The sequence below is a fragment of the Brassica napus genome, chromosome A7 (genome assembly GCF_020379485.1).
Source record: "Brassica napus cultivar Da-Ae chromosome A7, Da-Ae, whole genome shotgun sequence".
NCBI classification, from domain to species: domain Eukaryota; kingdom Viridiplantae; phylum Streptophyta; class Magnoliopsida; order Brassicales; family Brassicaceae; genus Brassica; species Brassica napus.
The window spans coordinates 20,754,028-20,778,493 of NC_063440.1; the positions used below are offsets into that span (position 1 = coordinate 20,754,028).

The 24,466-nt window shown below is 33.0% G+C and overlaps 3 protein-coding genes, 1 long non-coding RNA gene and 1 other non-coding gene across 6 annotated transcripts; 2 read left to right on the forward strand and 3 right to left on the reverse strand.

The window, feature by feature from the left end:
- Positions 1-285: 285 nt before the first annotated feature.
- Positions 286-2,615, forward strand: LOC106403032 (nuclear transcription factor Y subunit A-3). 2 transcript variants are annotated; one of them, XM_048735822.1, is made up of 6 exons: positions 286-574; positions 993-1,249; positions 1,419-1,501; positions 1,582-1,656; positions 1,748-1,918; positions 1,993-2,615. In XM_048735822.1, exons 2-6 carry the CDS (start codon positions 1,027-1,029, stop codon positions 2,383-2,385), a joined length of 945 nt encoding a protein of 314 aa, XP_048591779.1. In that variant the 5' UTR covers positions 286-574; positions 993-1,026; the 3' UTR covers positions 2,386-2,615. The 2 variants fall into 2 exon arrangements, with proteins under 2 accessions (XP_048591779.1, XP_048591778.1); XM_048735821.1 differs by having other exon boundaries at positions 287-574; positions 1,410-1,501.
- Positions 2,616-3,375: 760 nt separating this feature from the next.
- On the reverse strand, positions 3,376-5,049 carry LOC106403041 (solute carrier family 25 member 44-like). The gene has a single exon (XM_013843884.3). The coding sequence runs from the start codon at positions 4,503-4,505 to the stop codon at positions 3,492-3,494; it is 1,014 nt and encodes a 337-aa protein (XP_013699338.2). The 5' UTR covers positions 4,506-5,049; the 3' UTR covers positions 3,376-3,491.
- Positions 5,050-9,753: 4,704 nt separating this feature from the next.
- LOC111200297 (COPII coat assembly protein SEC16) lies at positions 9,754-11,613 on the reverse strand. Its single transcript, XM_048735820.1, has one exon. The coding sequence runs from the start codon at positions 11,466-11,468 to the stop codon at positions 9,858-9,860; it is 1,611 nt and encodes a 536-aa protein (XP_048591777.1). The 5' UTR covers positions 11,469-11,613; the 3' UTR covers positions 9,754-9,857.
- Positions 11,614-13,232: 1,619 nt separating this feature from the next.
- Positions 13,233-13,314, reverse strand: TRNAS-AGA. Its single transcript has one exon. It is a non-coding gene; the product is annotated as a tRNA-Ser (tRNA).
- Positions 13,315-19,651: 6,337 nt separating this feature from the next.
- LOC111200587 lies at positions 19,652-23,518 on the forward strand. Its single transcript, XR_007314684.1, has 3 exons — positions 19,652-19,796; positions 20,567-22,494; positions 23,161-23,518. It is a non-coding gene; the product is annotated as an uncharacterized LOC111200587 (long non-coding RNA).
- Positions 23,519-24,466: the final 948 nt, after the last annotated feature.

Sequence of the window (24,466 nt, forward strand, 5' to 3'; positions counted from 1 at the left end):
TTTAAATTATTTAACATTATCATTTTAGTATTTTTCCAATTTTAAATTTTCATTTCTAGGGAAGTTAGGAATCTGAAAATAGTTGGCCAATCATTTAAAAATTATTATTTAAAATTATCATTTATAAAATTAACATTTAAAAAAGTTTTTTTTTGATCAAAATCATTTAAAAAAGTTTAATACTATATTTTTGAGGGTAAATGATTTTTGAGGGTAAATGATCAAAAAAAAATGATTCTAGTGAAGTGAAACAATAAAAATGAATAATAAAAGCACTTAAAGACAATGATAAACCAGAAGGAGAAGGAGAAGGAGAAGGAGAAGAAGAAGAAGAAAGTGGTAGTGGTAGTGGTGGTGCTCATGGCGATGGTGGTTTCCCAGTAAAGCTAAGAGAGAAAGAAATCGACATAGACAAAGAATCAGAAGAAGGATCACACCAGTCCAACACGACACACACTCTCTGATTTACTTAGTTTCATTCAAAATTTCAAAGAGACAACAAACAGTCCACTTTGTTCTGTAAGGACAAGGAGACATGCAAAACTAATCGTCGTTTCATCAAACTACTCAAAAGGTTATCTCTCTTTCTCGAAACGCTTTTTGGTGTTTAATCTCTCTCAAAGTTTTCTCCTTTTCGTTGTATCTGTCTTGTGGCGTGTGCGATTGTATGTTTAACCAATTTGGTAACTCTCCGCAAAAAGTTTCCTCTGCAAGTCAACGCCTTTTTGCCTAAAGTGATGACAAGGCACAAATCTTGGTCGGAAGATTTCTAATTTGAGCCAATCGTCACTGATCTCTGCATCCTTTAGCTTACCCAATATAGTACTATCGAATCAGAATTCGTTTAGACAAGACAAATTTAGAAACTTCCAGTGTCTCTTTTATTTCTATTTCTAGGTTTTCACCCTTTCTTCTTGATTTGATCCTTTTAAATTGTTTTTGTAATTATCCTCTTCTCCATATAATTTTTGTGTCATGGTTGAACTGTGTAGGTACTATTCTTGTGATGATAGCTTGTTAGGCGTTATGCATCAGATGAATAAGAAAGATTCCACTTTGCCATACCTGAACACTAGCATCTCATGGGGTGGTGTGGATGCAAGGCCTGAACATATGCAAACCACTAAGCAAATCAGTTTTCAGGATCTGGATTCACCTTCATCTCAGTCCACTTGTCAATCCTACACTGAAGTTGCAAGCAGTGGGGATGATAATCCTTCCATACAAATCTCCTTTTCAACAAAGTCAGGTCAGTTCTAAAGTATGGAGTTAGTTATAAAAAAGAGAAGGTTGTGTGATATTCTATGTTTTGATGTTTTGACTTGTTCTTGATTGCTTATTAGGTATTAGAATGTGTTATATGTTGAATTGTACAAGAAACTCTCTTATTTTCTTAGATGTTTGTTTAGGATCTAAAGAAACTCAGCAGAAGGGATTTGCAACTCATCCTAACTCAGGCTCATTGACAGGAGCCCATAGTATTCACTTTGCTCCTATGCAGGTATTTTAAAATCTTTTTTTTTTGGTAATACTATAAAACTTCTGATGGTGGGCTGGTATCTTATATCATATATGGTTCAGGCTAATTTCTCCTTTCAATATGCTGATCCACATACTGGTGGTTTATTGGCTGCAACTTATCTAGCACATGCACCGGTTAGTGGAACATTCCTTTCTTATACTTTCTCCTTCTGGTATCCTTGCATTTAGTTAGTGAGACCTTTAAGACTCTTAATCTCTGTTGCAGACATGCCATCCCCAAATGGTGGGTATGGTTCCTCGTCGAGTTCCCCTACCAGTGGAGATCACAGAAGCTGAGCCAGTCTTTGTCAATGCTAAGCAATACCAAGCAATCATGAGGAGAAGAGAGCAACGTGCCAAGCTTGAGTCTCAAAACAAACTAATCAAGTCCCGGAAGGTATAACATATATATCTCCACAAACAAATGCTTAGGATTGATTTTTCCATCTGTGTTTCTTGTTATTGCAACAGCCGTATCTTCATGAATCTCGACATGTTCATGCTCTCAAAAGGCCAAGAGGATCCGGTGGAAGATTCCTAAACAGCAAACAACTTCTTCAAGAATCCGAACAGGCTGCTGCTAAAAAGCAAGAACATGACAAGTCGGTCCAGCAAGAAAGCAAAAAGACAAACATGTCTAGATTCGAAGCTCATCATATGCAGCAGCACAACAAAGACCGTGGCTCAACCACTTCTCGCTCAGACATCACATCTGTTTCAGACGGTGCTGATATCTTCAGACACACCGAGTTCCAGTTTTCAGGTTTTTCAACAACTCAGACTAACCGAGCCATGCTTGTTCATGGTCAGTCCAGTGACATGCATGGAGGTGGGGACTTGCACCATTTCACTGTCCATATCTGAGACATTGGATCTTTTGGTGCTGTTTCATGTTTCCCACCAAAAGGGGTAAGTCATCCTTGGCTACTACTACTACTAGTTCTTTTGCTTGTTGTTACTTGTTAGTGTTTTTCATGTATGTGTTATTATACATCACAATAACAACCAAAATCTTCACTTTGGAACCACTCTTTCAGTCTCGTACTAAGCTTGTGGTTAGATTTACTTATTAACTTCCAATTCCTCTTGTGTGTGTGTGTTTTTTTTTCATGGTTTACTCTTTATGTGTGCCTGTAAAAATGATGAAGTCTCCAGATTCTGTATGAATTTGATAAATAAATAAAACAGATTCTGCTTCCAATGTATCTTGGATTTCTGAATATTTTTTAGTTTAGTTGACAATGTTTGAGAAACATTTAATGAAGAATCAAAGACCATATAGTGTATGATTTATATCTTATTCTGAATACACTTCATTTAATTAAGAAATGAGGTTGAAAGATTCTACTTTTGAGTCTCATTCATGTCTGAGAAAATATCAACACACCAGTTAAGATACTTGAAAATATTACCATTTCTTGGACACGTTCATGAATAAAAATATCAAAGCCGTCTCTACGTATTATTTCCTGTTAAAGAAAGAATAAATTATCTTGATAAGGTAAGAAGAAACGTAAGACACTGCTCCAAGATACGTTGACTTATGAGAAAGATACACACTTGTGTCTCTTGAGCACTAACAATGAAAACAAATGACAGCATTTTTGAATCATACAAGTCACAATCAATCCTTGTAAATCACTTTCACAAGTGAATCATGAATTACTAATTGTAAACATATTATTGCCAAATCAAATCCTGTTGTATGTCTTTAGTGATGTAAGAGCTTGCCAGTTGCCAAATGGAGTATTGAAAGTCACTCAGAAACCATTCTTTTATATTGCATTGATCATACACCGGTTTAATAGCGCGGTTTTGTTTAACCATTCCAAACCGAACCGGAAATTTAAGCAATTGATGAAATGAACCTTTCTTTATTTAGAAACAACTGAATTTTAACACGTTCATTACACATGACTGGAAACAAAAGAGAAAGCAAGAACAACATCAAAGATTCTTATCACTATGATTTAGAGTCGAAACCCGTCATGGTTCTTAGCCGAAAGCCGTTTCAAGAACTCGTAGGTAGTAATCATAGTTGTTGCAGACATTGACATTGAAGCACATCTTGGTCCCAATCCTCTATAACAAGCTGTCCATCCACCTTCCCTAACCAAGTTCCTCACCGTCTGTCCAATACTCGGTCCACGCTTATCTTCCCCATCAAGAACCTGCAGTCTCGTCTTGATTGTATCCAGCGGCATTGTAATCAAAGCAGAAACACTCCCAGCAACCGCAGCACTAACTCCTTGCACAGCCATTACCGTCTTCGAGTCTGGTTTAACCGTGTTCCCATTCTCTTCCCCTTTCTTACAGACATAACACCCAATCCCACCCCAAACCATACTCTGCGCAACAGAGTAAGACGCCCACCAAACCGCGTTAGACGGCGCGTAAGTCAGAATCGATATCCCAAACCCTCTGTATAACCCCTTGACCCCATCAGCTCTAACAATCTTCCTAAACGCATCAAACCCATTAACATAATTACAAGCAGTAACAAACCCACTGCTTCCTTGAACCATAAGTCTCTGGCTAACCACATCAACAGGAGTCCAAACAAGCTGAGCAGCCATCGCAGCCGTTAACCCACCAACGGCATTAGCAGCAGCAGAGGCTTTAGCCTCGGTAAAACCTAAGCTAAGAGCAGCAGAGCCGACGTTACTCTTGGTAACCTCCAAAGCCGTCATGTAGAGAGCACGAGCAGGGATGGTTCCCATTAAAGAAGTGCCGAATCCTCTGTACAATCCCTTTAAGCCTTCGTGTCTGACGAGAGTAAACGCGCCTTTGATACATGAGCCTTGAGAACGGCACACTTGTTGACGAGTTTTCATCAAGACGGCAGGGTAGAGAGCTCCAGAGACCCCTGAGAACAAAGCTGCGCCTAGAACGAAGAACTTTGATTTGTCGAGCATCTCCCAGTTGATATCAGCCGGGATGTGAATCTCTTGGGTAGATTCTTCCTCGGATGTGCCAAAATTCATCTTCGCCACCTTTTTAAATCCAACTCAGAAAAGACCAAAAAAAAAAAAAAAAACAAGAACAAGAACAAAAGCTTTGTCCTTTTAGTGTTTGAGCTATTACAATCTATCTGTCTGTACAATCTTGTAAAAAAACAATCTTGGAAATTTCTATTTACAGGAATAGAAAGACCAGAACTTTCTAAAAAGAGAAAGAAAAGATTTAATTTAGATTCGCCGAGAAAGGAAAGATTTTTTCACAAGTTAAGGATCAAACGAAGAGACGAAGGCATTTTTTACGCCTGTGGAACCATGTCTTGGATGCAAAACGATCAACGAGAAGACCAAGCGGATCTAACGACATCTCTGAAAGGTTCGGAAACAGAATCGATAGATCATCCTATAGAAGACTAATCTAAACTGTATTCTTTTGCCGAAGATATCTAAAGAGAGAGATGAAAATGGGCAGAGCACCAATACGAGACGGATGAGACAAAACGAGAGAGAGTATTCGGGAGAAAGCTCGAAAATGCGACCTTTTACAGTTTATACTGTTATCCAGGGGGCGAGAGACTAGGGTTCCGCCTTTTTTTATTCTGTTAAAAAAAAATAACGAAAAAAAAAAAAATAAAAAATAACGAAATTGAGATTCCGGTATAGGTATTTCCTTGTATAAACCGGTGTGTACTTTCAGGTTTGTTTAACCCATTTCTTTTTTCTAACAAGATGTCATGTATTATTTTCACAAACTTTATCTGTTTGTAGACATGACAAATTTTTTTTTGGAAATTACTAGAGATGTGTACTTAATCAAGGATTTGGAAGAGTTTATAATAAAATATTATATTATTCAAGTACAAAGTTATAAAAAAAATGCTAGAAAATTTAGTGTTTTGAATTTGTGATTTTAAAATAATTATTTTTTCTATTTTAAATGTAGTGTTTTGAAAAAAACAAAAAAATTGGTTTGAAATTGTTTTGGTGAAACGTTCTATTTCTAAAGTTAAAAAGTATAAGAATTCAAATTACATTTTCTTAAAAATTTCAAATATTTTGAATTAAATAATAACCATTTACTTAATATTCAAAATCATTAATTAATTAAAATTTAAATGTTTTCAAACCTTACACCCCACTAGGTTTGGATTCAGGAGCTGTATATCAGATTCTATTTTTTTATATAGAATTTCCTGATGCAACTTGTAACACTTTTTAACTACTTTAAATGATTTTGATCAGCATTTTTTAAGGAAACAAGGACAATCTGTATCCAATCAAATACTGGCCGGTGACACGTGTCAATCAGGACTTAGGATGGAGAAGAAAACAAGCGAAATTGAGAAAATGTTCGACTGCAAAATGGACTAACACTTTGAGGAGGATCAACGACAGAGATACAGACGAGGTCAAAAATAGTAATCGAAGTGAACGGCTAAGATCTTTCCATCGGAAGAGAGAGAAAGTGGATCCGCTTTTATGATATGGATAAGATGACGTGGTGTCCATCCATATCCTTGGGACGTTGGGAGTAGTTTGGAAGAAAAGAAAGGAGCAGACAAGTCAGTGTGTAAGAGATGAGGCACATGATCTCTCAGACAAAGATCACGTGACCTCTTGTGCACGATTCTTTTTCACAGTTCCACTATTGACTATGCCTCCCTTCGAGCCTTTTATATCTTCTATATATGCATAAATATGTTTTTCTTACAGATATATCATTTCATACAGATGCTAAAATGTCATGAGAAGAACAGTAGTGGTGGTCCTAAAACAAGAAACAACCAAACACACCAACAAAAATCATTTTTCTCTATGAGTGGCATTACTTGAAAACATTAACTCAACCTTGTGAGTGTCACACTTATACATCGTTGATCATTTCTTTTCAACAGATTTTATATGCAAACCCCTTTTCAAAAAAAAAAAAACAGATTTTATATGCTGAAAGGGGGTGGAAACAAAAGTTAATAGAGTTGATTACATAATGGGACACTTTTTGAGTTTCATTTGCATCCAGGGACACTTCCCACTTGTTGCACACATTCACGGAGATTGAGGAAGCTTTTGGACTATTTTGCCATCTGATAAAATTTATTCAAAGTAGGAGTACAAGGTGATACATGAGCTGACGGATAAATATGTGGATGTGGACATGAGTTTGTGGACAGATTAATGTTTTTGGGTTTTTTTTTTTTTGATCAACAATGTTTTTGGTTTCTCTCGACATAATTTTATTTGTTATTATTTTCTATTATTATATATAAATTTGAAATATAATATATATAATAAATTATATCAAGATTTCTATGTTTTGAGATTCATATGTATATTTTAATTTTTATAAAATTTAAAAATGAGTTAAATGGACACAATATCATGGATAATGTTGTGGACAATGCAATTTGAACACATTCATCTTTTAAATTTTATAAAATTTAAACCTGAATTAAGTGGACATAGTATCATGGACAACGTTTTGTGGACGGTGCAATTTGAAAAATTGTGTTGTGAACCCGTGCAATTTGAAAAATGAGTTATGGATGGCGTGTGTGTGGACGTGTACGTTGGTTCCTATAGGTGATGAGCACATGACCATGATCTACTAAAACAGCTAACCATTTACAACAATAACATTGAAATGAAAAACACCCTGATTTAGTTCTTTTAAAGGATAACAACAACAAATAATTTTATAGTACAACATCGTTCAAAACAACTTAACAACCGATGAAGTTGTTCTTGATACAACAAAACATATTCTGATGAAGTTGTTCCTAGTCTAGGTGTGTGGACAAGGGAGATGTGGACTGAGGAGTTGGGATGGACAAGTTGTGGTTTGCAAAACACAAAGACAACAACATCACTGCGGGAGATAGCTGTACCCAGCTTCTTCATGTAAACAGTCTTTTCAACAATGCTACCAAATAAAAGATGAAACATTTGTGTCAGATTCTTACGGGAGAATCTGCAGAGAGGTGAAGTAACCTGAAAGCCAAGATAACTAAACAAAGCAACCAACCAAAACCACTCTCTGCTCCACCCCTCCCATCCCAGAAGCTCTCCTCTTAGTTTCAAACCCACTCTCTGTCACTCTCTTAGTTAAGCTCTTTGCCGCATCCGCCGTCACCTCAACCTCAGTTCTAAGATCTCCGCTGCAACCGCTATCACTGCTTCCATTTCTTCATATCCTTCGCCGCAATCCGCCATCACCGCTTCCAGTTCTTCACATTCTCCGCCACTCTCGTCCCCGAAGCTCTCCTCTTAGCCTCAAAATTTTGTCACTTTCTTAGCTCAGATCTCCGACGCATTCGCCATCACCTCAACATCAGAACCGATTCAGCCAGGGCGACGCAGCCCCCACACATCATCCCACTCACATCGAGTAGCATAGGCTTATTACTCGCAGCAGATTACAGAGCCTTCAAACAAAAGTCAGGAAGAAATCAAAGTCGTCAAGATGGGAGGTTTCTAATGAGTTGGTTTCTGCAAATTTCATGGCAACAGAGAGAGAAAGAGGAGAAAGAGGTTTATAAGAGAGGGGGAAGAGATTGAATGTGTTTTACGTTTTGATTTCTTCATCGTGGTGGAAAGGATCGAGTCTCCTCTTGTTGGGGTTTAGATTCAATTAACTGGATTCGTTTGTTTTTTTGAAGTTTGTTCATGTTCTTCGTCGTCAATGAGAATAGAAAGGAGAGACGTTAGATTTTATGTTTTACAGTTCCATGAATTGGAAAAGCTAATTTGAATTGGGAGAGAAAATAAATTTTTGGAAAATAAAAATAAATAAAATCTCTGCGTTTTACCTTCATAACATCTCCCTTACTTCTAGTTAACTTAAGTCAGGGGTATAAAAGGGAAAGACCAAGAGGAATATGTCTCACAAGCATGAAGTGGCTTAGAGTGTATTTAGAAAGTCAAAAAGTGTCTCTAAAAGTAAATATTTCAAGTTAATAGACTGATTCAGCATGTGACTGATTACAAATTGTGATTATGTTATGGGCTGTGGTCAACTATGGTCTGATCCACCAATCCTAACAATGTTGGCTGCTATATGGATTAAATCTACAGTTATTTTTAAGCCCACCACAATGTTCCTAATTGTAAGCTCCACATTTGTTGGTCCAAAACATTCTATATGCGAAACAAATTTTAGTCCTAGTAGTTTGTTATTTTTTACACCTTTTTGGGAATTAAGCAACCTTGTATCAAGTTTCATTTTCATTAATGACTATTTAGTATTTGCCTTTCAGCACACAAAAGAAATATATGTGTGAGTTCAATCTTAAGTTACACAAAGACAACCTTCTAAAAATGAAATGAAAAGTTGGTAAAACCTAAAATTTCGAGAATGTTTTTTAGGTACTCCACCAGAGATTGGCATGTGTTGATATATCTTATGTGAAATGTTTTCTTCTATATATTCTGAAACTGGCATCATAACCAGTGTATGTGTTTGCTTCAGCTGCATCACAATGGGTGTTATGTTATATTTCGTGAACTACTGTTTTGTTAAGTATTGGCTTCTTTGGACTTCTAATATTAAAGACTAGTGATCACTAGTCGCTTCACATCAACGCAAAATGACCTTTTAACATTCAATTAAGCTTACTTGGACATTTTGACAAACGCAACTAAAACATCAAAACGAACAAATAAATAAACTTAACTGATAAAAGGGTTGCATTGTATTGCAAGTCAAAAACACCAAATAACTAGTGAAGAGCCTTCTAATCATAATAGTTGAAGGTAATAATCTTCTAACCTGATTGTATCACAAAGTTAAAACGTACTTTTCTTACATGATTGTAGCACAAGTTCGCAGCACCAAATAGCTGAGAAATTGTAACAAGCTGAAAACACCAAATAGCTGAAGTTGGTGTCATCTAACCTGAGAACAACCTAGTCTTCTAAACGCAAGGGAGTAAAACTAGTTCCATCTACATGACCCGTCTCTTCCTCCGCAACTAAAAGATCAACTGCGGCCACTATATATGCCTTTAACAGAAGAAACTGCTTCATCTTTGGTAGCAGATTTCTTCCTAGACTCGCACATGAATAAGCCATATAATGTTTAGCCACCGTATGTGTTTGCTGTGACATGACATCACAATGGGTGTTAGGTTTAGACAAATAAACTAAACAATGTTATGTTTTGTGAAATACAGTATTTTAAGCACTTGAGTAAGTAGCTAATCGTTCATGTAGTGATGGTCTCATATTGCATACACCACAAAACTACGTATACGAAGTTAAATAAATGTAAGAAACAAAATCAACAACATAATTTACTCACAAAAAGGATCCAACGTTCAAGAAATAAAAGAAGAAACAATATCCAAAAAGAAATCAACGTCTTATAATGATACTAAAACCCGTTTAAGATTCGGATTCACCGGGGCCGGGTTCGGGTCCTAAATTGGATCTCCCTCTTTTGACAGAGTTCATCTTCTCCAGCTTGAGTCCAGCTCTGAATCTTGAGATGAAATCATCCGCTTTGGTATCTACATCAGGACTCGGACAGAACATACTCCCGTTGCTCTTACCGGACTGAGCTACGTCCTGATCATCATCAGGCTCGTCTGAGCTTATGCTGATGTTGCTAGCCATCCTAACGTAATCTCCACGCTTCACGAACTTCCACGCCGGCATTTTGAACGGCGGAGGAGGCGGCGGCGGAGGGATCGGCATTAACGGCGATTCGCTTCCGGTGAATCGTGTTACTTCAGCTGGCGGATTGGATTCCATCGGAGCTCTGCGAATGTTTGACGTTGATGCGCGTGATTGGAAGTTCCGGTGAGGTGGTGGCGGCGGAGGAGGCGGTGGATTTGAGTAAGTTCTCTTGCTTTTACCTTTTTTAGAGGAGAAGAGTCCTTGGAAGAAAGGTGGTGGAGGCGGCGGCGGCGGAGGATGCGGTGGTGAATCAGAGCCGAAGAGTAAATCGAGACCGACGATGCTTTGTTGCCGCTGCTTCTTCTTCTTTCTCCGTAACGCGATCAGAAAGTCCTTGGTTGCTCCGCCTTTCTTCTTCTCTTGTTTACTGCTCTTCCGATACACAGTCGTCGGAGGAGGCGGAATCGTATTAATCGGAGGCGTCGCCGCCTCAAAATCAGCTATCTCCTTCTCTTCCTTTGGAGCAACATCTTGGTACACTCTCTTTGTTCTCCTCTTCGCTGGCTTAGATGGTGGAGGCGGTGGAGGCGACGGCGGAGGTGACGGCGGAGCAGAAGGTGGAGGCGCCGGATTAGAAGACGCAGATATCTCTTCCACTACTTCATCCGCCACTGTCTCGACGACCTCAGCTTTCTCAGTCTCGGAACCACCGGTACGGAGCTTCTCTCCTCCGTCGTCGCCGCCGTCTGCTGGATCTTGATTCTGATAGATCGGATCTAAAGCTTCATAACGGCACTCACTGACACGTGTATCGTCGTAAAATCTCCACCGTTCATCGGTTTCAAACTCTCTGTTCCTCAGATCTGGATACGAGCTAACACTACGTAACCTACTAAACCTCTTGTACACGGTCTGATCGGGAAACAGATCTCCGCCGCGATCATCGATCCAATAACGCGGCGTAGCTGCAACACTACGACCTCGATCGATGGTCGACGGCGAGCTCGAGTACTTGTCGAAACTGTATCCGTTGATGAGGTCATTGTTATTAGTAACTTCTTCCTTGTTGTGATTGCTTTCGTCATTACCGGTGTTGCGGCTGAGGAAGCCGCAGATGACGGCGAAGAGTACGAGGACGAAGTTGAGATAGTCCCAGCTTTTACGGACAAGATGTGGTCGGAGAAACTGAGAAACAGAGGAGAAGAAAGGAGGGACGATGAAGAAGACTATGAGGATTGCAGCTACTCCGGCGAAGAATGATTGGATTGCGACGGTGGTTGCGCGGTTGCCGAGACTAGAGGTACGGCGGAAGTAAGTGTTATTGCGGCGGGATTGGAGCCAGAACGGCGTAGACGCGCCTCCATCTTCTTCTTCCATACGCTTCTTGTTTTTTTTAAATGTTTTTTTAGTTTTTTTTTTGAGTTTAGGATTTAGAAAGAGAACTTTTTGTTGAGAGTGGTTGGCTTTCGATGATGCTTTTTATGCTTTGCTTCCTCTGTTGAGATTTTTTATATGCTTGAGGAGTTGAGTTTGGTCATATTATATGTAATTTCTTTGTTCTTTCTGTCTGGATTCTTACTTTACTTTACAGTTCACACCTTCCTTATTAGAAAAATCAAAAATGTAATTTCTTGGAGTATTAGACATGTTACTCACAAGATAGTGTTGCTAAAAAAAAACTCATAAGATAGTTTATAAGAATAATTATGTGTCAGATTCTACATTTCATATCTATTTATACATGTGTCAGATTCTTTTTTTTTTTCCATCAACTTTACAGATTCATACAGACTCTGTAAACCAAACCGGGAGATACTGATCCATATGAACGACTAAAGACGGCTAAATCCTAACACTGCGTGCTAGGCTATCTGCCTTTGTATTATGCGCTCTTGGTACATGAACGATCTCTGATTGGAGGAAACTTGCTCTCAGACTTTTAATGTCTTCCAAATAACTTGCAAAAGCTGACCACTCTTCTGGTTCCGAAACTATCTTCACCAATTGAGAACAATCTGTTGCAAACGTAACCTGAAATTGACGTAAATTCCTCATACATTCCATAGTCAAGAGTAGTGCTTCCATCTCCGCATAGAAAGGAGAAAAACTAGTTCGAACATTCCTCGCCCTCAGCAGCCCAGCGAAGCCTTCTAAAGTGTTGTACCAATCCTGTCCGGAAAAAAATATCTTTTTCTTTCCAAGAACCATCTGTGATACACCATCGACCTGAATTTAACAGTGAAGACCTAATCTTTAACAGTGAAGACTTAATCTCTGTCTGTGAGACCATTATCTGTTCATTGTGTCAGATTCTTTATTTAGCTAATTTATAATGAAGGGGATACATAATGTATAATGAATGTTCAAACTTGTACTTTTCTACCAATTCAGCTGAGCATCCATGAAAATTTTCAGCTGAAATTATAAATTATATTCCCTATTATTTTTAACAGTAATGTATATTGTTTTTTTCAGTGTTTAACAACATGTGAATCCACGAGAGTTTGGTGACATATTAGATAATAAGCTGGAATAACGGTGATATTTGCTTGTGAAAGATGGATTGGAATTACAAAGACATATGATACAGCTGGATTACATGAAGCAAATACATATTGGTACGCCACAATTGTTCAATGGACTCTTATGTCTAGCATGTTAATACACGTTTTCTATATGAGAACATAAGGCGTAATTAGTCTGTTTATTTCTAATTTTGAATAACAAACAACAGTGCTCAAATTTGAAATTTATATTATTCAAGAAATTTGATTCTATTTTTTTTAACACATTCAAGATTTGAATAATAATTAGTATTTCGGTCAAAGAGGGAGAGAGCCGTTGCTGTCGATGGCTTTGGCAGTAGAGGTCATACCGTCAAATGCAGTATTAATATTGTTTTTTTAACTTTAAATGCAATATTAATACTATTATTATTATCAAGTTCTGTTATTTCCCCTATAAAAAAAAGATAATCTAATAATGATATGAATAAAATTAATCACGATCTTAAATTTATATAATTTCACTCCCGGGTCACTTTAAAACATTTGTAACCACATGCGTAAATCAATGAATGTAAATGATATATTTATGGAAAAAACATTTAAGAAAACAAATAGGAAAATAAAAAAAATTACGCGTGAACGGCAGGATTCGAACCTGCGCGGGCAAAGCCCACATGATTTCTAGTCATGCCCGATAACCACTCCGGCACGTCCACTTGTTGTCTAATTGCTGGTTTGTTATATATTATCGTTGAATTCTTTTCTCTACAAAATTCAAGTTACACAATCAAACGACATTAATAAGTAATATAAAAATGCTACTATTTCGTTTCTTTCCTTTCCCCTACTATATTATTTTCTTTTATATCTGAAATCTGTATAGAGTTTCATTTATTCCTGAAGATATTATAGAACATTTGTTTTCTTGCTTAAAATATGTAAATGTTTTCACAAAGCCTTGACTCGTAGACGCATGCACTCTTTTTTTTTGGTCAACAGAGGCATGTACTCATTCTAATTAGAGAGTTTGATAAATGAAGTGAAATAAAAATAAATCATGATTGTATATGCAGAGCCGGTCCTAGACATTTCAGAGCCACAAGCCTAAACTAAAAAAAAATGGCTGGAAAAAAATAATGCACCTAAGGGGTCTCGAGCCTAGCCTTCCCATAGATTATTAGAGCACATTAGACCACTACACCACAAGAAGTTTTTAAGAAAATGTGGCCGCTATAATATTTATTATAATGGCGGCCGGAAGCACATGCTTCACTTGCTTGGACCAAGGGCCGGCTCTGTGTATATGCATGCATATATTAGTTCTAGTTTCTAAATGACAGCTAAATGATAGACATAATGTGATAGAGAAGGAGATATGTGAACTAATGAAATCTCGACGCGTATAAATCTTATTATATAAAGCTTGGTTCTTCAAAGTTGCTAATTAACATGATCGCGACACATGGCAATTATATATTTTATGATTGTGACATGTGTTAATCTATTTCATAATTAAAAATATATATACTAAGATATTAACAAAACGAATTTTATTAAAAATCTTATTAAATATATTGTTTAATAGTAATTTTCCTTTTTAAAAATATTAATCAAAAGATTATTTGATAATAATTTTCCTTCTAATATTGTGACATGTGTTTAAATATATAAAATATTAAAAATATATATAATAAAATAATAAAAATGATTTAAAAAAATACTTTTAAAAATTATTTAATAGTAAAAACAATTTTTTAAAAAATATTTAGTAGTAATTTTTTTAGAAATTTTCCTTTTTCAAAATCCTAAAAATTGATTTGAAAACAATTTACTTAATATAATTAATCTTTTCTAAACTTTTAATGAAAATATAATTATAAAAAGTTATATTGAGCTTGGTTCTTAAAAATTGCTAATTAACATGATTGTGACACATGGTAGTTATATATTTAAAAATGTAATAAATGTTAAACTATATCACAATAAAAAATATATAAACTAAAATAATAAGAATGATTTTTCTTAAAAATTAATTATAAATATTATTTAAGATTCTTATTCTTATTATTATTATTACTATTATTATTATTATTATTTTAATTGTAATGTTTGTTTTAAATATACTAAAGATATATAATTATAAAAGATATACATTAACTTTTAAGAAAAAAATATTAAACAAAAACGAATTGTAAAATCCTACAAGTACAATAAATTATTAACATGAAGAAAAACTGACTTTAAAATAATTAATATTACTTTTTCAAAAGCATAATTAAAATAAAATTGGAAAAGTACTCTTATTATTTTCTTATAAGTAAATAACTTTTTTTTAATAGATAATTGTATGTTAAAAAATTATTAGAAAAAATAGCTACAAATATTTCACATCTATATTTAGGTTTAAGCATCCACATATTATTTTTACAAAACATAATAGTATTTACATGAAAAGTATTACCTGAGTATTTTATTTTAATTTCTTGATACAACTCAAATTTTTTATTATCCTTATTACATTGTATGATGCTAGCATAACTTTTAATTTTGATGTTATTATCGTATATAAATATATGTGCATATGATAAATATGTGTTTGTAATGTATAAGACAAAATATATAAATAATTAAACAGAATTTTTCTATTAAGAATAAAATAGTTGTATAAAAATCTAAAAAAAATAAAATAATTAATTTCCCTTTTAAAGTATAAATTAAATAAAAACGTAAAAGTAATCTTATTTTTATTAGAATTAACTAACTTCAATTTTTAATAATTTTATGTTAAAAAATATAAACCAAAATTAATTTCGAATATTTTACGTGATATAATTGTGATATGTGTCAATTAAAAAGTTCGATTGTGAATGTGTCAATAAAACTTTCATTATGTGAAAATAACTTCTTCTTTTCTTAAAATCTTAAAAAAGAGATTTCTTAAAGAAAATTCTTTTCTAATCTTAACCAATTAAGAATTTTTTATTTTTTTTTAAATCCTGACTAGACAGAATTGTAAAATTCTATTTAATAATAATTTTTACAAAGAAATTTGTATAATATTTTTAAGTCCTAATCAAAAAAAGAATTGTAAAACTTTATTTGATATTATTTTTAAAAGAGTGTTTGTTGATGAACATGATAGTAAAAATTATTTAATTAACAAAAGAAATGTATAATTAGTGTTGATATGAATTGGAAAAAATAGCAATTTTAAAAATATTTATTAATGGCAAAAATAATTATTTGATAGCAATATATTTTTTATGAAATTCTAAAGAGAAGATATTTGTAATAGGTTATATGACAGTAATTTACATTTTCTAAAATCTTAAACAAAATTGTAAAAGAGTATTTGTTTTTTATAATTGTAAATAAAAAGGAGATTTATAAAATAGAATGTTTTCTTTTTAAAAAAAAAATCCTAGCAAAAGAATATTTATAGATTTATTTAATAAAATATTATATTAGTACATAAGAACATGTATAATTTTTCATTGATTCAATTGGTGTATTTAACTTTCATTTCTACTTTTCATTTTTTATTTTCATATTGTGTTCAGTTTAAATGTTTATTTATAGTCTTTTCTCTAATCCTTAGTATAAAGTTTATAACAACTCATCTATGCACGATGATTATAAAATACAAATATTAACTTGAACTTATATGTGAAAAAGTTTTAATTATAGAATAAATCTCAAATAACATATGCAAAAAACAATCATAATACTATAATAAAATGATTTATTATTTTATGTTTTAATTTTTATTAAAATAAAACATCAAACAAAAACCTGTTGCAACGCAACGGGCTCATATCTTGTGTATAATAATGTATGGGAGTCACTAGCTCGAATATAATCAAGTTTTTTTTTCTATATATGATTTTCATTAAAAACACTTTTTTTTTAATTGGAACACCAAAACTGAGTCGGTCAATGGGTTTATTCTATTTAAGTTAAATATACCACACCAAAAAAGCAAAACTCTGTTTGATAATGTTCATATTTCATTTTGTATAAACTCGGTGATCTATTATTGATATAATTCTTCTTCTTCTTTTTTATGTCTAATATACAAACGATTTTGGTTTTAGATATTAGCGATGGAGCAACCAGTGTTATGGTTTGCTTGTGAAGCAGGTTAATTCAAGTTTCTTGGGAAGCAAGTCTATAACTTGTCTGCAAGAAGAAGTGTAGACGATGGCATAATCACAGCGATTGCCATTAATAAAGATAAGAACAGCCAACACGCCTTGGGGTAGTTGAGATTTGAGAACATCATTCTCGATTCTCCACACTGTGTTCTTCTCCACGTTCAACCTAAAGCGATCTCTCTCGCTCTGTACCTCTCACCTCTCTATAATTAGGAATCTGGTTTGCAGAAGGAAACACAGCCACACAGGAGCACATTTACAACATGATGAACATCAGCAAACCGGATTGCTTGGAGTGAAATCTGACTGTACTCTTTTGGTGTAGTGCTTCTACAAATCATAACAGCCACGCCAGCGATGGGGTTAGGCCATAGATATGACGGTTGAAAATAACAAGCTCAGGGATATTTTGGCGCCATGAGTCTAGACTTCTCGTTCACTATGAGAACGATGATCTGAGTTTACATTCGCCATGAGAGTGTAGCTTACGATTGTACTTCAAAGCTGTTTTCTATTTCCATTGATTCAATCAGAAATTACAAGTGTTTCTAGTGTTACAAGGATCTAAACTCTATGAGTCTCATATATTACAATCTAACAATTCATATCCGCTTGTCTCAGTTCCTTCCTCTAAGGTTAGTTTATTAGAACCATTCTGCTTGGGAGAAATAACTGCAAATTGAACTTTAGGGAATGCTACACATATCTTCTATATTCATATCTAGACCTTAGTTGATCAAGAGACGTATAAAGACACGTTTCCAGTTCTCCACTCATGCAATATGGTTTTAAATCAACCTGATTGATTTACTGTCAAAAGTAGGTAAAAAGAGATCTCCATAGCAAGAACTAAGACAATACTAGTCTGAAATAAAATTAGCAACACAGAGGCCAAGATGTAGAGAGTATAAGAGCTTAGTACACAGATAATATGCCTAACACTTGAGAGACATAAACCACGCAAAGCAGAAGACAGTCCAGTTAAAAGGGACAAGAGGAACATATAATTACACAATCTTTGAAAATCAAGTATCATTCATACTCATTCTCAGCATTGCGGTTGCATTATCAAGAATGTGCACCATAGGAAACAATAAGGAACTAGATAACAAAAGGCATATTTATGTTAAAGACTTTAGAATACTAGAGCAGATAACAAACTAACAAAAATACTTGAAAAAAGTGTTTCATTAAGACTGATATAACACATAGATCAAACATTAGCATAGGTTCAAAGAAAATAATTTCATCAGAAGCTACTATCAAGAAACAAATATACTCATATCAGTTGAATACCTTTCTAATCACAGTATACAAATAAAAAGGTTTGCAGGTTTGGTATTCAAAGTGATCTGCATTATGACATTCAGATGTTTTTGAAAACCAAAGAAACTATTAGAGCTTGAGCTTTAGAGTAAGAGAGATGATGAAAGGTAGTTACAGATTGAATGTAAAATGTATTTACTCAAGTCGAATGTTTACATTGTACACACTTCTATATATATATATATATATATATATATATATACATGACCGGTTTAGTAAAATGTGAGATAATCAACTAACATGTAATTTTGTTACATGTGAGATAATCAACTAACATGTAATTTTGTACACATTGAAGAAAAAGAAAAAAAAAAGCAAGAGTTGATTATCAAACAAGAAAGTGTTAGAAAGAGCAACATATCATACAAGAGCAGGCGATGTTTGAATTGGCTTGATAGATGGGTTGCAGACATGCCATGAGAAAGCTCTAGTCAGGAAAAACAATCTCACAACCAAAGTTTTGGGTAGACCTCCTCCAATGTCATCATCAGCTACGAGTTCTGAGACTTCATCCACATCTCAGTCGTCAGTTCCCTTCTCAGGAAGTTTCCTTTAGGAAGAAGATTATTACAGAAATCCAAGTTACATGAGCCTGACAAAATCTATCAAAGCCAAGAAGAGACGATCAACCATATTCTTCATCTTCTTGTTCCAAAATCACTGTTTGAAAAGAAACAGTTCATGCCTTACAACGAAGATGTGAATGTAAAGCGTTGTGAATGTTCGGATCCATCTTGCAACAAGTGGATTGATCTATATCCACATGCTCAAGTAACAAAGAGAAATATGTGGGCAAATAAGCTAAAATAAACATCGTTTCATTAAATCATTAAAGCATTTCAACACCTTGATGGTTCTAAAAACACACAAAACACTGATTTATAGATTCATAAGCAACTTCTATGTATGTTTCTTTAAATACGAGTTAGTATGAAGACTGCTGCAATGTTGTTATTTGGCCACTTTTAATATTTAATAGTTAACTTCTGATGCTTCTAAGATAATATGTTCATCCCATCCCTTGAAAATATGAAACCAAGAGCAAAGTTTCATCTTTAGACATGAAAAGCCAATTAATAGACCAAATAACATAGTTTAGACCAAAGATTCCTAATAAAATTTTATTCTCACGATCTAAATCTAAAATTGAATTCAGTTCATCTATCTGATTATTAAATTGTTTTCATTTTTCATCCTTTTATTGAATTGATTAATTTATTTTAATTAAATACTTACTATTTTTAATATAATCTTATAAATTATGTTACGTATGAGACATTCACCTAATAAACTATAAATTTAAATAGTAATGTTTGAAAAGGATTTTATTGACATTCCTGTAAATAAATTTCGTAATTCTAAAAATAGGAGTAACTTTTTGAAAACATCAAAATTATGTACACGCATAGGACACATACCTTTTTATTTACTTATAGGAAAATGAACGACTGTAAAGCTTCCACATGTTATATGAGCAAAACATGGATTTTTCTAAATTAGATTCGTTTAAATCGGAACATATTAATGTGAGTTTCTTAAATTAGATTTTTAATGTGTATATATATGTAAGAAGACTTCTTGCGTTTTAAAAAAAATAGAATAATTCATCTCTTTCCTAAATTTTTAAGTCAGTATCAATCCATTTCTATAATCCAAGATGAAGAAATCCCTTCAACTCTCGTTTACGTTCTTAATTATCTTCATCATTCTTTCACAAGGTTTTTATTTACATCTTAATATATTGCATATAGTAATTATATAATAATTGATTATCCTACAATTTTTACTTTTAATATATTGAAAATCCCGTATAATAATTTTTGTTCACTATATATAATATAGCATTAAACTATCTCTTTTGTGTAAAATTTATAAATTTCCAGAAGGCTAGAAAATAGGGTCAGAAAGTTTTGCGTTAAAATTGAAAGGATCATTCACAAAGTATTTAGGAGTTTTTTATACTTTAGTCCATTTATACATATTTTTTAATGTATGGGTTTATATGTGATGAAGAACTACAATGATAAAATAATATTAAATAGTTTCATTTTTTATCATATGTTTATGAACATTTTGTCCTGCATATACAAATGATTTAACCAACATTTTCATAATATGGATGAACTATAGCTCTTATGTAAATTTATGTGATATTTTTAATTAGATTTATATATTTTACAGGTAATATGTTATGTTTTTTCAATACATACTGTAGTTGTTCTTAAAACATCAAAATTTTATGTGTAATGTTTATTAATGTGCTCATAATTCTTAAAACCATATTTTCACAAAATAAAAAAATAATGTTTGACCAAATTAAATGCTCATTTTTTTTATTTACTTGCAAAATCTATTTATCTATTTTTTTACTTGTAACACTTAAAACAAAATTTTATTAAACAGCTTTTGTTGATAAATAAGTTTTATATTTCAGAAAAACTATATATATTTTCTAACAATTAAAATTTGAGATTTTTATATCTTACAGGAATGATGGCAGACGCGCAGAAAAAGAATTGTCCTCATAAAATTCCAATAACAGGAAGCTATTGTATTCCAACTAAATGTTTGGATATGTGTAAGAAGCAACATGGAACTACTGGTAGTTGTTCGGAAGAAAAAGGATTTTGTAACTGCGCTTGTAAGTAAGGGTTCTCACTAAGTGTTATGAATCTAGTAATGTCCAACCAAAGTTTTATATTATTTCTTTTAACAATAAGTCTAAATGTTTGTATCTGATTTGTGGATCTATTTATAATAAATAATAATTTGAATGTTCAATAAATACAAATGTGTAAAACAAGAGTGGACTATTAATAAAATATATGATCATATTAATGTTAGAAGTAACCATTGTTATGTGTAAAATCAAAAGCTTAAGACGAGTTAAAAAGATAGAGATGAAATCACAACCAATATTTAAATGTGAGATAATGAACTAACATGTAATTTTGTACACATTGTAAAAAAAGAAAAAAAAACAAGAGTTGATTATCAAACAAGAAAATGTTAGAAAGAGCAACATATCATGCAAAAGCAGTCCATATTAGAATTGGCTTGACAGATGGGTTGCAGACATGCCATGGGAGGGAAAATTGATAGCACTATTTCTGAACATGACAAAGCTCTGGCCAGGAAGAACAATCTCACAACCAGTGTTTTGGGTAGACCTCCTCCAATGTCATCATCAGCTACGAGTTCTGAGGCTTCATCCACATCTCAGTCCCCAATTCCCTTCTCAGGAAGTTTTCTTTAGGAATAAGATTATTACAGAAAGCCAAGTTACATGAGCCTGACACAATCTATCAAAGCTAAGAAGAGACGATCAACAAATATTCTTCATCTTCTTGTTCCAAAATCACTGTTTGAGAAGAAACAGTCCATGCCTTACAACGAAGATGTGAATGTAAAGGGTTGTGCATGTTCGGATCCATCTTGCAACAAGTGGAGTGATCTATATCCATATGCTCAAGTAACAAGGAGAAATATGTGGGCAAAGAAGCTAAAGTAAACATCGTTTCATTGAATCATTAAAGCATTTCAATACCTTGATGGTTATAAAAACACACAAAACACTGATTTATAGATTCATAAGCAACTTCTATGTATGTTTTTTTAAATATGAGTTAGTATGAAGACTGCTGCAATGTTGTTGTTTGGCCACTTTTAATATTTAATAGTTAACTTCTAATGCTTCTAAGATAATATGTTCCTCCCATCTCTTGAAAATATGAAACCAAGAGCAAAGTTTCATCTTTAGACATGAAAGGCCAATTAATAGACCAAATAACATATTTTAGACCAAATCTTCCTAATAAAATTTTATTCTCACGATCTAAATCTAAAATTGAATTCAGTTCATCTATCTGGTTATTATATTGTTTTCATTTTTCATCCTTTTATTGAATTAATTAATTTTTTTAATTAAATACTTACTATTTTTAATATAATCTTATAAATTATGTTACGTATGAGACATTCACCTAATAAACTATAAATTTAAATAGTAATGTTTGAAAAGGATTTTATTGACATTCCTGTAAATAAATTCGTAATTCTAAAAATAACAGTAACTTTTTGAAAACATCAAAATTATGTACACGCATAGGACACATACCTTTTTATTTACTTATAGGAAAATGAACGAGTGTAAAGCTTCCACATGTTATATGAGCAAAACATGGATTTTTCTAAATTAGATTCGTTTAAATCGGAACATATTAATGTGAGTTTCTTAAATTAGATTTTTAATATGTATATATATGTAAGAAGACTTCTTGTGTTTTATAAAAATAGAATAATTCATCTCTTCCCTAAATTTTTAAGTCAGTATCAATCAATTTCTATAATCCAAGATGAAGAAATCCCTTCAACTCTCGTTTACGTTTTTAATTATCTTCATCATTCTTTCACAAGGTTTTTATTTACATCTTAATATATTGCATATAGTAATTCTATAATAATTGATTATCCTACAATTTTTACTTTTAATATATTGAAAATCCCATATAATAATTTTTGTTCACTATATATAATATAGCATTAAACTATCTCTTTTGTGTAAAATTCATAAATTTCCAGAAGGCTAGAAAATAGGGTCAGAAAGTTTTGCGTTAAAATTGAAAGGATCATTCACGAAGTATTTAGGAGTTTTTTATACTTTAGTCCATTTATATATATTTTTAATGTATGGGTTTATATGTGATGAAGAACTACAATGATAAAATAATATTAAATAGTTTCATTTTTTATCATATGTTTATGAACATTTTGTCCTGCATATACAAATGATTTAACCAACATTTTCATAATATGGATGAACTATAGTTCTTATGTAAATTTATGTGATATTTTTAATTAGATTTATATATTTTACAGGTAATATGTTATGTTTTTCAATACATACTGTAGTTGTTCTTAAAACATCAAAATTTTATGTGTAATGTTTATTAATGTGCCCACAATTCTTAAAACCATATTTTCACAAAATAAAAAAGCTTTTGTTGATAAATAAGTTTTATATTTCAGAAAAACTATATATATTTTCTAACAATTAAAATTTGAGATTTTTATATCTTACAGGAATGATGGCAGACGCGCAGAAAAAGAATTGTCCACATAAAATTCCAATAACAGGAAGCTATTGTATTCCAACTAAATGTTTGGATATGTGTAAGAAGCAACATGGAACTACTGGTAGTTGTTCGGAAGAAAAAGGATTTTGTAACTGCGCTTGTAAGTAAGGGTTCTCACTAAGTGTTATGAATCTAGTAATGTCCAACCAAAGTTTTATATTATTTCTTTTAACAATAAGTCTAAATGTTTGTATCTGATTTGTGGATCTCTTTATAATAAATAATAATTTGAATGTTCAATAAATACAAATGTGTAAAACAAGAGTGGACTATTAATAAAATATATGATCATATTAATGTTAGAAGTAACCATTGTTATGTGTAAAATCAAAAGCTTAAGACGAGTTAAAAAGATAGAGATGAAATCACAACCAATATTTAAATGTGAGATAATGAACTAACATGTAATTTTGTACACATTGTAAAAAAGAAAAAAAAAGCAAGAGTTGATTATCAAACAAGAAAATGTTAGAAAGAGCAAAAGATCATGCAAAAGCAGTCCATATTAGAATTGGCTTGACAGATGGGTTGCAGACATGCCATGGGAGGGAAAATTGATAGCACTATTTCTGAACATGACAAAGCTCTCGCCAGGAAGAACAATCTCACAACCAGAGTTTTGGGTAGACCTCCTTCAATGTCATCATCAGCTACGAGTTCTGAGGCTTCATCCACATCTCAGTCCCCAATTCCCTTCTCATGAAGTTTCCTTTAGGAAGAAGATTATTACAGAAAGCCAAGTTACATGAGCCTGACACAATCTATCAAAGCTAAGAAGAGACGATCAACAAATATTCTTCATCTTCTTGTTCCAAAATCACTGTTTGAGAAGAAACAGTCCATGCCTTACAACGAAGATGTGAATGTAAAGGGTTGTGCATGTTCGGATCCATCTTGCAACAAGTGGAGTGATCTATATCCACATGCTCAAGTAACAAGGAGAAATATGTAGGCAAAGAAGCTAAAGTAAACATCGTTTCATTGAATCATTAAAGTATTTCAACACCTTGATGGTTCTAAAACACACACAAAACACTGATTTATAGATTCATAAGCAACTTCTATGTATGTTTTTTAAAAATATGAGTTAGTATGAAGACTGCTGCAATGTTGTTCTTTGGCCACTTTTAATATTTAATAGTTAACTTCTAATGCTTCTAAGATAATATGTTCCTCCCATCTCTTGAAAATATGAAACCAAGAGCAAAGTTTCATCTTTAGACATGAAAGGCCAATTAGTTGACCAAATAACA

Bases quoted from the DNA above. Each gene is read 5' to 3' on its own strand.
- LOC106403032 (XM_048735821.1), top strand. From the start codon at position 1,027: ATGCATCAGATGAATAAGAAAGATTCCACTTTGCCATACCTGAACACT. The intron at 1,502-1,581 runs GTATTTTAAAAT...TATATGGTTCAG, and splicing joins TTCACTTTGCTCCTATGCAG to GCTAATTTCTCCTTTCAATA. The intron at 1,919-1,992 runs GTATAACATATA...TTATTGCAACAG, and splicing joins AACTAATCAAGTCCCGGAAG to CCGTATCTTCATGAATCTCG.
- LOC106403041 (XM_013843884.3), bottom strand. From the start codon at position 4,505: ATGAATTTTGGCACATCCGAGGAAGAATCTACCCAAGAGATTCACATC.
- LOC111200297 (XM_048735820.1), bottom strand. From the start codon at position 11,468: ATGGAAGAAGAAGATGGAGGCGCGTCTACGCCGTTCTGGCTCCAATCC.